Below are 13,140 nucleotides of genomic sequence, written 5' to 3' on the forward strand. Positions count from 1 at the left end.
TTTTTAACAAATATAAATATTCAATTATCAGTATTCAAACTATTCAATACTTGTTTTAAATAGATTACAATGCTTAAAATATGTCTGTGAAGCATTCCTAGAAGCAAAATCTATAGAAAAAGCCATTGTAAGTATATATATATCTATATATTAATTTTGAATAAAAAATGTATTATTGTATTAAAAATTATTCCAATATATTTTTAGTTTTGCTTGCATTATTCTCTTGAATGCGGATATGGAGAGATAGCAACGTATTTAAAGAACAATATTGATAAATATGCCTTGACAGAAGAACATAAGTAAATAAAGATTTTTGTTTAAAACATTTTAAAATAATCACTCATAACTAAAGTTATATATTAAATAATTTTAAAAATTATTTGAAAAATGAAAAAAATTATTTTTATAACAATAAAAATATTATATACTACATAATTTTTATACATTTATACTAATTCAATTAAAATTAGAAATTTAATATAAAATAATTTTTCTGGTGAAGTCATTATAACTTTATAAAATTAAAAAACATAACACATGCATATGCATTACTATATATATATATATAATCTTTATACCTAACAAAATATTCATTTAAAATAATTATCTTTTGAAATATATACAAACTTTATTAATAGATGTAAAAAAGTTGATAAATCTATTCCTCCAATTATATTAATTACTACAGATTATAAAACCAATTGTTTGGTTTTAGAATCTGCAATAATGCATATATTATGAACTTTTTTTATACTTATTAGTTCAAAATTAGATATTAGACTTTTTTCATTTTATAATCAAACTAATATAGATAACATATTTACAGCGATTAATTATTTAGTTACAGGAAAATTTGTATTTCAATATTCATTTTTGATGTTTTGTGAAAATGATCAATTTGCCTTTCATTATTTTTTTGAATGTTTCTTTACAAAAAAATTAAGAAAACTAAATACAGTAAACCTGTGAGAGGCATAACCTCCCTAAGATGGGAAATTGTAGTTATTTTAGCAATAACATCAAATTTTTCTTACAAAGTACTCTGTTAGGACAGAACTTATAAGATGTGAATGGAAAGCTATATGTGTTATATCTCTGTTATTAATTCATATTAGATAGAATCTGTGAATGACAAACAAGTTTGGCTGAAACAAACTATTAGGAGACGAACAAAGAGTATCTGTCATTTTTCGAGTCAACATAAAACCTCATGAGTAATGTGAATATATCATCATGAGAGCTTTTACCTATTGGCTATACTTATAAAATTTTCAGCATGTAAAAAGAAGAAACTTGCTCTATTTTATTCAGTATTTAATTATGACAAACTTCAGAAAATATGTTTTCTATTTTCATATGTATTTGTGCTATATTTTATGGATGTGTGTCCAAAGTTTATTTCTATTTTCAAACAGCAAGAAGAATGCTATACTTTCTTGATGCAATGACATGTTTTAAAAAGAACCGTATAACTGAAAATGTTGACTACCTCATTATTAATTATACTAGCGGGTGGGCCCGGCTTGCTCGGGCAAAATTAACGATAGTGAAGATTAAGATTATTACATTATAGTCAACCTTACCCATTTTCACAGAATGCAAGAATTGGGTCCCCCTGTTTCCAGACTAATTAGAGAATTTTTAGATTTGTCTAAAAATATGTTCGATTTCCCGCAAAAATGAGAAAAACTGCATCTGCGTCTTGCACGTCGCATTCTCTTAACAATTCCATTGTTACGTAACACTTCCATTGTTGATGGAAGCCTTATTCCTGTCCTTCTCCCCCATGGGGTGGAATTTTGAAAAATCCCTTCTTAGTGTGCATTCTCATGACTTACCCTAACTGTATACCAAATTTCAACTTTCAACTCCTAACCGTTTGGGCTCTGGGCTGATTATTATTATTATTATTATTATTATTATCATCAACTTGTCTCAATTATATATATAGACTAAGACAAAAGCATAAACTGCTCAAAAGTAACAAGCTTGAATTTGATCAATTAAACCATATAAGTCTACATTTTGAGTGAGAAAGCACAAAGTTTCACTTAGAACATATGTAATTTGGTTTTCTCCCTTTTGTTTTTAGTTAAGAATTCAAACTTGAATGTATATTTTATTTTATGTTTTTGCCTTTTCCTTTTGTTTTGAGGTTTTTCAATAAATATAGCAAATATCTAGATTGAAACATGGTAAAAAAAAATATGTTCACATTTTGAATCAGTGACCTTTTTTTTGTTCATCTTATGACAGAAAATCTACTTAAGCTGGAAAGTCTACAGAGTTCTTTGCAACTGGCTTTCACAACTTTCAAAAGTGTCCTTTATTTATGTTTTTGCTGAGCTTTTTTTTTCATTCTAGTTTCACCAGTTTTTTAATGGAATTTCAAGAATTTCAGTCATCAATATCTTCATAATAGACTAGTTTTCATGACAATTCTACAGTCACATGATATCCAGATGTTACATAATGATTAATTAGTAACATGCCAAAATTTTAAAAATTGGAATACTATTTTATAAATACTCTATTTTTAAATGGTTAGGTTTGTATTAATTCATAGACATGAAGTCGTGATAATTATCTGAGATCACGTGATAATTCTATTTTCACATGACAGTCACATGTTAACCTGTACTATGTCATCTCACTTGATAATTAATTGACCAATAATATGTTAAAATATTAAAAAATGGACTCTTATTTTATTAATACCTTTAAAATAAATTTTCAGAAGGGCAAACAGGAGGCAGTCAGTTCTCAAAAGAGCTATTAAACATATGCAAACTCCTTCTAGATTGTTTGGTAGTTTGGTGTTGCTGTTCTCTCATTGTAAATCTAGACAACAAAATGCTGATTGCATAATTCAAAAATGATCTAATGAATTTATTGAAAATTTAAGATACCAATAGAACATATTGCATCACGGACACTAATTTTAATTAATTAATTAAATTAATTAATTAAAATTAGTTCATTGGTTGTGGAGATATTCAGGGTCAAAGTTCGTACTTTAACATTACCTGTGGCTGAGCTCTACTATAGAGTGCTACTGTGCTACTGTACTATGATAATCTTAAGAATGATACTGTGATTTGATAATTTTCAAATAAAAATTGTTTTAATAATAAATTATACAAGTATTATCCAGTAAATAAAGGAACTAAAATTGCATATGTTTAATATAATTCAGAACATATAGATAAACTTCAGAACAATATTATTCTTTATATACCTTCATAATAATTTAAATTTGTTTCACTTTGTATTGGAAAATTTTTTAGAATTTGTTATGAGTGATTACTTTTGAAATATTTTGAGTAGTTTAACATTCTAATAATTATGATTTTTATCATTATTATTATTTTCAGACAAATACTTGAAAAAAATTTATCAGCAACTTCACTGAATCGAGAAGGAAATGATGATGATGATAATCTGAAAATTTAGGAAATATTTTTAATAGATTTTTATATTGTATATAGATTATCATCTTTAGTAATTTAATACATGTGAAACAGTAATTGTTGTTATATAATAAAATGATTTTTGAAATTTAATGTTACTGCTGTTGTTGTTGTTATTGTATGATGTTCCACTGATCATATGTAGTGGTTTGTGATAAAAGTGAAGATAGTGTAGTGATGTAAAATAGTTTAATTTAAATTATTATTTTGGTAGCCTAATAGCGCTGTTTTTTTCCAAACTTATCACATTGACTTCTATATAAAACTGAAGAAGGACGATACGAGTTCAAAATGCATTTTGTTAAAGGTACTTAAAAAGAATTTTAAAAAGTGTTATAATATATAGAAGTCATCATGATAAATTTGGGAAAAAACAGCACAATTAGGTTGCTGAAATAATAATTTAATACAAATCCAAACAAGAAGCTAAATGAAAAATAGTTTAATTTATTTCTAATGTCATCTTTGGACCATGCTCTCTTTACACATATTCTCGTCTGATGAGAAAGCAAAAGAGGGAAGTAATCTGACAATGTACTTTGATGCTGCTTGTCTCCAGGTAAAATGCCAAAGGGAAAAAACATAATAAACTTTGTATTGGGCTATATGAGTAAAAGTACTGCAACAATTATATTGTGAAATATTATTGGTAGACGGTATTCAAATTGCCTGATACATCATTTTCAATATCTTCATGATATAGATATATATTTAGAATATGATAACTCGACATAAATATACATTTTATTATAAATTTTCATGTTAATCTTAGCTAAAAGTAATATGCCTAAAAATAATTTTAATTGAAATACAATATTCTATAATTCATTTTGTATGTAATGACAGTTATCCACATGAGAAGCATTTCAATGAATACAAACTTGCAATGAACTTTCAAATATTATTATTAAATGATTATTAGATAATTATAATCACACTCGCTTTTACAAAAAGAAACAGTCTATTACAGTCATAGAATTTGAAGTATATTTATACTGTAAATATTATGAGTGAAATAGTATAAAAAGTACAATAAAATCATACAGTATGGCTTGACCATCAAACCTCTACCTAATCTCATTGAGCCAAGTTTAGAGCTCAATTTTTTTTTTTTTTAAATCAACGTAATTTACTATTTAAAACTTCATTATTTTAAGATGTAGACTGCATTATATCTTCATTGTGTTTAAGTATATATAAGAAATCATAAATACAATTATAGATGTAATTTAAAAATTAAATTTTATTATTGGTTAATAATAATTAAAAATTTTATTGTTTTTATAATTATTTTTCAATTAAAGGATTCAATAATTGAACACAAACTAGATGGGCTTATAAAATTTCAACATAGGATGATACCAATAAAGTCCACAAACCTAAATTAAAAAAGAAAAATGTTCTTTTAATATTAATATTTAATAATTTTAAATGCATAATTTTGATTTTTTTAAATGTATGTAATATGAAATTATTTAATATACAGCAATTTGAGGTAATACAATTTCATATAGGTTTTATAATAATTAATTTATTGAGTTCAGGCGATTTTTGACTATGGTCTTCCCAAAATAAAAATGGAGTCGATGATAATATTAGGACGCGAAAAAATATATTTGCATGTTAATTAAGAAGTAAGATACACAAAATAGCTTATACGTAGAATATATTTTAGAAACTATATTTTAAACTGTTAAATCTATAAATGAATGATATTTCTGCAAGATATTTGAAATTATACAAAAAAAAAAAAAAAACAAAAATAGTTTTTGAATTTTCGAAGAATTTTCATTGCTTAGTTATGGCTGCGGAGTACTACGCATTTGAGATCCAGCACATCGGCTCTTTTCTTATTCTGGAAAATGCTAAAAATTATTATATTTTCATATAATTTTTCTCTTTTGTATACAGTACTCATTGATTTGATTCGTTTTTCCATATTTTAAGTACGAAAAATTTAAATCCTTACCAAGACTAGTCTAGTTTCACTTAGGTCTAAACAAGGCAAACAAGACAATTACTAAGGCCCAAATTTTAATCAAAATTTAATCAGATTTGTAAATTCACATAAAACGAATAAAATTTTAAGTGTATAGCGAAAATGTGAATGTAACAAATATATTTCGTTCAATGTCACCTCTAAGCTGCGCGGCCGAGCACTGCTCAAATTGTTGCCGCGCACGAGAATTTATGTGCCGCGCAGGCGAGCATGCACACTGATTTGAATTGCTGTTTACTTATTTCTCACTCTGTCTGCAACATCATTGTTGCTACGTATATTTCGATTAAATACATTAAATCATTGACAAAAGATAATATTTTGTATGGAAGATTTTATATATATATGCTCAGAAAAATTTTTCGCTCAGAATCTGCTCACCAAAATTTTTTTTTTTTTTTTTGCTCAGAGAGGTATATGTTCCGCTCATCTACAATAAAAATTAGAGGGAACATTGATTTCGTCCTGAATGTTTTAGAAGTTTATGCAATAAAATTTTTATTTTGGGAAGAACCTGGATCCCAAGTCAAAAACTTCATAAACTAAATTACAATTGAGAAGTGCTTAAAGTAATAAATTTAAAACGTTAGTTTTCTAAATACAGTCGAGTCCGCATAAGTCGACACCCGGATAACTCGACACCATCGGTTAAGTAGTCAGTTTCTGTGGTCCCGGCCGACTTACATAGGCATTAATGTTAAAAAAAACCTCCGGTCTACTCGTCACCACTGGATAAGTTGACATACTTTTGCTCTCCCACACTCCGATAAGGCGTCACCCCCTCCTGAAAAATGACTTCACTCCGCACGTATAGTGTGAACTCTTTTTTTTTCTTTTCTTTTCAGGAGGGGACTCGATTTATTTATTAATATATAATTAATATATTTAATAATATAATAATATATTAATATTATTAATATATATATATGCATATTAATAAAAATGCGTTAACATTTTATGTATTTTTATGTATAAAATAACAACAGATAAACAAAAAGAAAATATACAATCTACATCAACGTCACACCAGAATCCAATTTTGCATTTTCTCATGCCAGAGGCATTAAGAATTCTTAGACGTTACTTGCCAACAATTGACAATTGCGAAGATGATGTTTTAAAGGCGTTCGTGATCGTTGAAAAAGAAAGTCAAGACAGTTAAGTTGCTCAAAACAACACTAAACGAATTTTTCAGTTTTTCATCTACAGAATAATTGTAAATGGAGAACACAATGTATTGTAAGCCTATACTACTGTATAACACACTACTGTATTTTATTAACTGTAGTTTTGTGGTTTTTTCCAACTTCGCTTTAGTCGTCACATCGGATAACTCGACACATTTCCACTTCCACTTGGAATGTCGACTTATGCGGAGTCGACTGTATATAATTATGGGGTTAATCCGAGTGAAATCTTGAGATATATAAAAAAAAGTATCACATAGCAAATTTTGCATATTTTAAATGCATTTATAAAATTGTATAAAAACTAATATAAAATTGTAGTTTTAAAACGTTTAATAGAAAATACAAGAAGGTATTGCAACGAAGGGAAAAATAATTTAAAACAATTTATGCTTGAAAATTCCACTTACTTTGCCCTCTTTGTTTTCTTGAATGCCTAAACAATGCTGAAAATATAGAAATAATTAGATGCAAATGAAATTCTCGACATGGCATTTTACATTTCTCTTCCAGAACTTAACACAAAGCACTAACTTATGACAAAATATGGAACGAGAAAAATGAAGAGCTTATGCAATCATAAAATTTTGAATACTTCCAGACTATAGCTATGAAATTTTAAATAATTAGCAATTTTTATTTCTCGATCGAAAATAAAATATATATATGGAACTTTTAATTATATATTATAATGTTTTTTCAGTTTAATTTTTTGGTGTTTTACGTATTTGTTTAATAATTTTGAAATTAGAACATCGTTATGTTACAGTCGAAACCCGTTTTATAGTTAGAACGCGTTTTAACTAGTTGAAACTAGTTTTTTTTTACTCTTTCCACCCTGTGGGCACTAAGAGGGCCCCTTTTAGAAGGACCATTATGGGTTCAGCCAGGCCCACAATGGAGCGACCGGGTGGTGAGGGACGGGGACCGACATATCCGAACGGACCACCCCCCGAAAAATTCCTGGGGATTATTCGACCCGTTCGGATTCGATCCCGGGTCCCCCAAAGCAGTAGGCTGCCACCTCGACCGCTCGGCCATCCGGCCGTTTGTTGAAACTAGTTTATACTGGATGTCTTTGTTAAAACTAGTTTTAACTCAAATTCATTTTTGACTAGCAGTAAATTCTAGTTTTAACTAGACAAAACGGGTTTTAACAAAGACATCCAGTATAAACTAGTTTCAACTAGTTAAAACGCGTTCTAACTAAAAACGGGTTTTGACTGTAACAGTTATATGTTCAAATAAAATGTTTTATTACATATTATGTTTAATTGGTTTATTGCTGACATAAATACTAGAAAATTGTTAATTTTTTTATTTTTTACTTTTATTCATTAAATGCTAACTAATTAATATAGAACATTTAGTATTAGCATGTTAAATGGCTTTCTTACTTTACGAGTTTTTATAAGAGATATTAAACAGAATTAGATAAATTACGCCCACCATTGGCTGAGCGATTCTGTCGCTAAACACGGAGTTCGGTCGTGCGTTCGCGCCTCGCCGGGACGGGCTGGCCACGTGGAGTTTTCCGGGTTTCCTCCACGTTTGTAACTCTTGAATAGGGGCCAATTTTTCTTACAAAAACTCCCGGAAGGCATTCTTTCCACTCGCGTAACACCGCGCTCCAGAGAAGGCAACGGAGAACCACTGGTGGTAACTTTGGCGCGTTGCTAACCACTTATTAACCTGCGCCAGGTGCTTGCCGACGTCAGAATTCTAATATAGCACGCAGAGAGAGAGAGAGATAAATGACAATTAATCCTACCATAAATTATTCAGGAGAAGCTTATGTTATCATATTTCATCTTTAATTGTAATAATCCATAAGAGGAGAAAGATAATTTTCATGCAAAAAAATAAACGTTTAAGTAAACTTACGTTAGCAGCATTGTATGATCTTCCTTCTCTTTTCAAGTCCATTTTAAATGCATATTCACAACAATTAGAAATGCCGATGTATTCCTGAAACGATTACAGTGTTTTTAAAAATAATATATACAATTTATACAAGAAATATATAAAAATAATACATTGTTTTTATAACATACTAGCTGACCAGACCACGCGTTGTTGTGGCTCAAAATGTATTTATTATAAATGTATAACACTTCCCCGTGGGGGCATTTCAAAAAATCCCTTCTTAGTGTACATTCTCTTGACGTATCATATTAAAATGCAATCAAAAACGCATCTAAAATAGTATAATAAAAGCCGAGTTCTTCACAGTAAGCCTTAATCCCGTCCCTTTCCCCGCTGGGGAATATCGAAAAATCCCTTTTTAGTGTATATTCTGTTGACGTAACCTATTAAACGCAATTAAAAACGCAAAAAAAAACCGCATGTAAAATAGTATAAATAGAAGCCGAGTTCTTCACAGTAAGCCTTAATTCCGTCCATCTCCCCCCACTGGGGGGAATTTCGACATGTATATTATATAAAAACACGTGCGTATTCGAATGCAACATGGTGTCAAAATTTCAAAGGAATCGTAGGAACAAACGAACGTTATATTTTATTTATACATATAGATAGAAAATGAGCTGCTTTAGTCCATTCTCACAGAAAAGCATAATGCCTCACAGAAAAGCGAACTTAGGTCGTCGGAAGTTAGCGCCATCTGTTGGACATAAAAGCCTTAATCCATATATAAATATATTTTTGAAAGAAGGGAAATAGTGGTCTTCACATATGCCAGAAACCTTCGCGGGGATGTATTAAACAACTTCCCAAAGTTTCATGGCAATCGGATAAATGGTGTAGTAATTCATGAAGGACAAACAGACAACAGACATACATTCGTTTTTATATATATAGATGTAGAGAATGCTACAGACAATTTAAGAATTATTTTCACAAATAATTTTAATTATATTTTTGGAATTGTTTAAATCGACAGTACAAATTTAGAGAGTGAGAACAAAATAGATTATACGAAAAGGTTACGATGATATGACTAAAAAGTCATATTATCGTAACTGTTACATCTAATCAAATTGTTATTTTTCAGTTAGAAAGTTAATTATGCTGATTATCTAACTAGCATAAAACAGAAACAGTTCTATTAGAATTGCATCGCAAAACACAAAAGTTATACAGTCAAAAATAAAAGTCATTCTCCTTGGCTTCCTTCTTATTGAAATTTTGAAGTATCTTTACAAGAAGTTGGGTTGTTTTCGGTTCAGTTTGAACTGCTTCTTAACTTTCTAACTAGCGTATAAAAGTTTGCAAATATAATTTTTCGGATTCTATACTCTTGTCAACGTTATTATTCGTAATTAGATTTCGTAGAACTTAGTTAGATTTCGTAAGAACTTACAAGTTACAAATATGAGGTTCCAGACGGAGATCGAACTTTTATGTTTCGAATGATGAAAAACTAGCGAGTTAGTTAAGCTCTCACTTTTCAGAATTGAACAAAGCTTCACTTGAGTCTAGCTTAAACAATAAAAGTTCTTTCCAACAAACGGAAAACAAAGGGTTTCAATTGCGAGGAGAATATCAAAGTCGAAGGAATTTTAGATGATCGGGAATCAGGTCTAGTCGCGAAATTGACCTCTCCCGCACCCAGAAAGGTTTCAAATTATCCCCAGGTGACGAAGGAATACCAATCGGTACGAGAATTGAGGGAAAAACTGATAAAATCGCACTTTTCAAGGACACGAAGTTCTTTGCTCCAAGATTTTGCTTTGTCATAAAAATCTGCTGTTGGACCTTTCATCTATTTCGGAGAGACGTTCGTTTTCCCGGAGTTGATCTTGCTCTTCAAGCTTTAAGAACTATTCTTTTCCAAGCTACAGTGCGCCCCGGGCCTTCGAATCTGCCGACCATAACCGAGGAACTTAGGAAGACACTCTTGGAAATATTTGTTACTTTACCCGACTCTATCCTTGTAAATTTGAGTCGATGGAGACAGAGATATTTGGCAGAAAACCTTTAAACATTTTTATTAAACGGGAAGAGATGGAAAGCTTGTCTCAGTGCTAATTTCATGCTCGCACACGATCGTCACGATCTCTTGAGCATCCCGATCATCGCACAAAGTCAGCAAGCCTTACACAAATTCAATAATAATTGATACAGTAATATGTTAACATACTGTTATATTGGTTGTAGTTTACTGTTACGATGTAGTTATTACTTTTAAAATAATTAATAAAAGAAGGAAAATTTATAGTCATAACATCGTAACCGCTAATTGTCACTTAATTTCATTATTCAGAATGAAATTCTAGATTAGGAAGTTATAAATAATTCTGAATATATTATTTCGTAATCAAACAGGGAACTTACATCATGATTCAGGAAACAAACTTTTTCAAATTTCTCGTCTATGGACAGAAGTTTTCCCGTCTCAACAATTGCATTATAACAATTGTCAAGTATCTCAAGACTGAAAATATTTAAAATAAATTATTTCCAAAAATCCATTATTAAGATAATTTAATTAATACAATATTAAAAAATGCAATAATTCATTCTTACTGTGTAAACGCCAAGATCTTTAGCACAAGCGGGTGGTGATATTCTGTCGTTTAAAACTATTTAAATGTAAATAATTTTAATCGTTTTACAGGCAGAGAATTTGTTTTATATATATTTATATAATAATTAAAATTTCATATTTAAAATATTTTTAAAACATTCCTTACCACAATATCGATCTAACATACTCTTCGGACAACTCGAATATAATTTTGTTTCTAAGCTATTAACTTGGTACAAGGAAAAGCAAACGAAGAAAATGAAACCTACAAAATGCATCTTCAAGGTTTTTAAAAGCTAAAATTTTCAACTGTGATCTTATATATTGACACGAATCATTTTATAGGACGAGATTCATGATTATTCATCGATTGAAAGTAATAAATAACTTGCTTTGGGGATAATATTATTTATTCAAGGACGACATCTTCGTCTTTAAAGTTAATAACTGGACTTGTTTTAAAGTTTGCTTTTTTTCGACATCTGATAAAAAAAACTTTCTTATTAAAACTGTTCTTCGTGTTTAGAAATGTTTTAAACATTAAATAATTTCAGGTAAAAATTATTTGAAAATAATCTCTCCTTATTTATATATTATAGGAGCCGATATTCCCGGCGTTACTCGGTAGAAAAATAAGAAGAATAAGCATTAAAATTAAGTTTGGTTAATTTAGGCCAGCTGAAATTAACGGCGTTATTTCGGCGAAGTGCGAAATTCAATTCAAAAAATCACTAAGAATATGATTGGCGGATCGCACCGCGCTTTCATTAATTATTATGCAATGCTTGCTTATAAAATAATGCATTAAATTTAAATGAGCAGAAAGTGTCAAGTGGATAAGCTCACACGGTGGACGGGTTTTCATGGTAGACTATTTTCTTCACGGATGTAGAAAGTAAGTAAAAAATTTGATTCGAATTGATCAAACAGTTTAGAAGTAGGAAGTATTTATGTCGAAGTTTTCAAAATTCGAAAATTTCGAAGTGTAGAGAACAATCAAAATTTCCAGAGAGATCTTTCCATCTTGGAGACCAACAACAGAAAAAAAGATCAATTGGTAACTATTGTTAATTCAGTATGACGTCGCAAGAAATGAATCACTTATTGATTATTCTTATGATTTAGTGATTCACGTCATTAGCACAAATACAAGTATTTAAATAGGCTTAATTTTTAAGTTTTGACTAATTCAGTATAACTCAGAAGTTAGTGAAAATTGGATGTGAAATACCACGGATTATCTCTCATTTAATATTGAAAAGTTCTATGACCTTGCCTCGAATTTTGTTATGTTCTACGTGATTTTTGTTTTCTAATTTAATTCTATTAAGTTAATTTGAATTGTTTTACCAACCACTTAAAATATAATACTAAAGTTCTCGAGAAAGTATTGAGACGATCAAAATACCTTTAGTGAATCTTATTGTTTATAGGACCTAATTCTATGAGATAATATGCATAGCCTAATTTCAGAATATTTAATTTCATTTTCATTTAATCATTGAGTAAATTTTTACATTATGTTTTCTTCTTTTACATGGCTTCTTAAATGTTACACAGGAGAATTCGGGTTCGGTCCTAAGCAAGACTACCATAATTTTTTCGTGGGTACATAAGTCCTGGTGCGAATTGGTAGACCCCATTTTGTGCCAGATCCGCTGTTAATGGCGCAATTACGGTCTCTTATATACATTTATAATACGCTAAAACTACGCATTAATTAATCAATCTAACTGCTTAGAAGACACTACGGAAGACATATCTAAAAATAGAGGGCATCAAAATTGCTTAACCATAGTGAAATACAGAGACGAGGATCCAATATGGCCATTATTCTAGAATGCTTTAAATACGACCAGTGCTTGTCAAATTTCTGAAACGATCGTGCTATGTACACGGATAAGTCTTTTTTTTTTTTTCCAAGCTCTCGCGGACAAATATTTCTGTGAAATTAAATAAAAATAAACTCGTAGTAGTTTATTTTTATTTAAT

General features: G+C 29.5%; 2 protein-coding genes across 2 annotated transcripts in view; one reads left to right on the top strand and one right to left on the bottom strand.

Moving 5' to 3' along the window:
• LOC136976362 (small ribosomal subunit protein mS39) overlaps positions 1–3,566 on the top strand; it is a 29,106-nt gene extending 25,540 nt beyond the window's left edge. The window contains exons 26-28 of the mRNA XM_067271610.1: positions 64–127; positions 208–302; positions 3,378–3,566. Of these exons, the coding sequence (XP_067127711.1) occupies positions 64–127; positions 208–302; positions 3,378–3,456 (238 nt within the window). The 3' untranslated portion in view covers positions 3,457–3,566. The remainder of the gene's footprint in view (positions 1–63; positions 128–207; positions 303–3,377) is intronic.
• A 1,130-nt stretch (positions 3,567–4,696) lies between these two features.
• LOC136976252 (uncharacterized) lies at positions 4,697–11,463 on the bottom strand. The gene is made up of 6 exons (XM_067271475.1): positions 11,315–11,463; positions 11,148–11,203; positions 10,956–11,057; positions 8,544–8,627; positions 7,070–7,105; positions 4,697–4,852 (listed from the first exon to the last, which is right to left on the bottom strand). The coding sequence occupies exons 1-6, from the start codon at positions 11,424–11,426 to the stop codon at positions 4,799–4,801; spliced, it is 444 nt and encodes a 147-aa protein (XP_067127576.1). The 5' UTR covers positions 11,427–11,463; the 3' UTR covers positions 4,697–4,798.
• Between the last annotated feature and the right edge of the window lie 1,677 nt (positions 11,464–13,140).

The sequence above is a fragment of the Centruroides vittatus genome, unplaced genomic scaffold (assembly GCF_030686945.1).
Source record: "Centruroides vittatus isolate TY-2023 unplaced genomic scaffold, ASM3068694v2 contig_4, whole genome shotgun sequence".
Lineage (NCBI taxonomy): Eukaryota > Metazoa > Arthropoda > Arachnida > Scorpiones > Buthidae > Centruroides > Centruroides vittatus.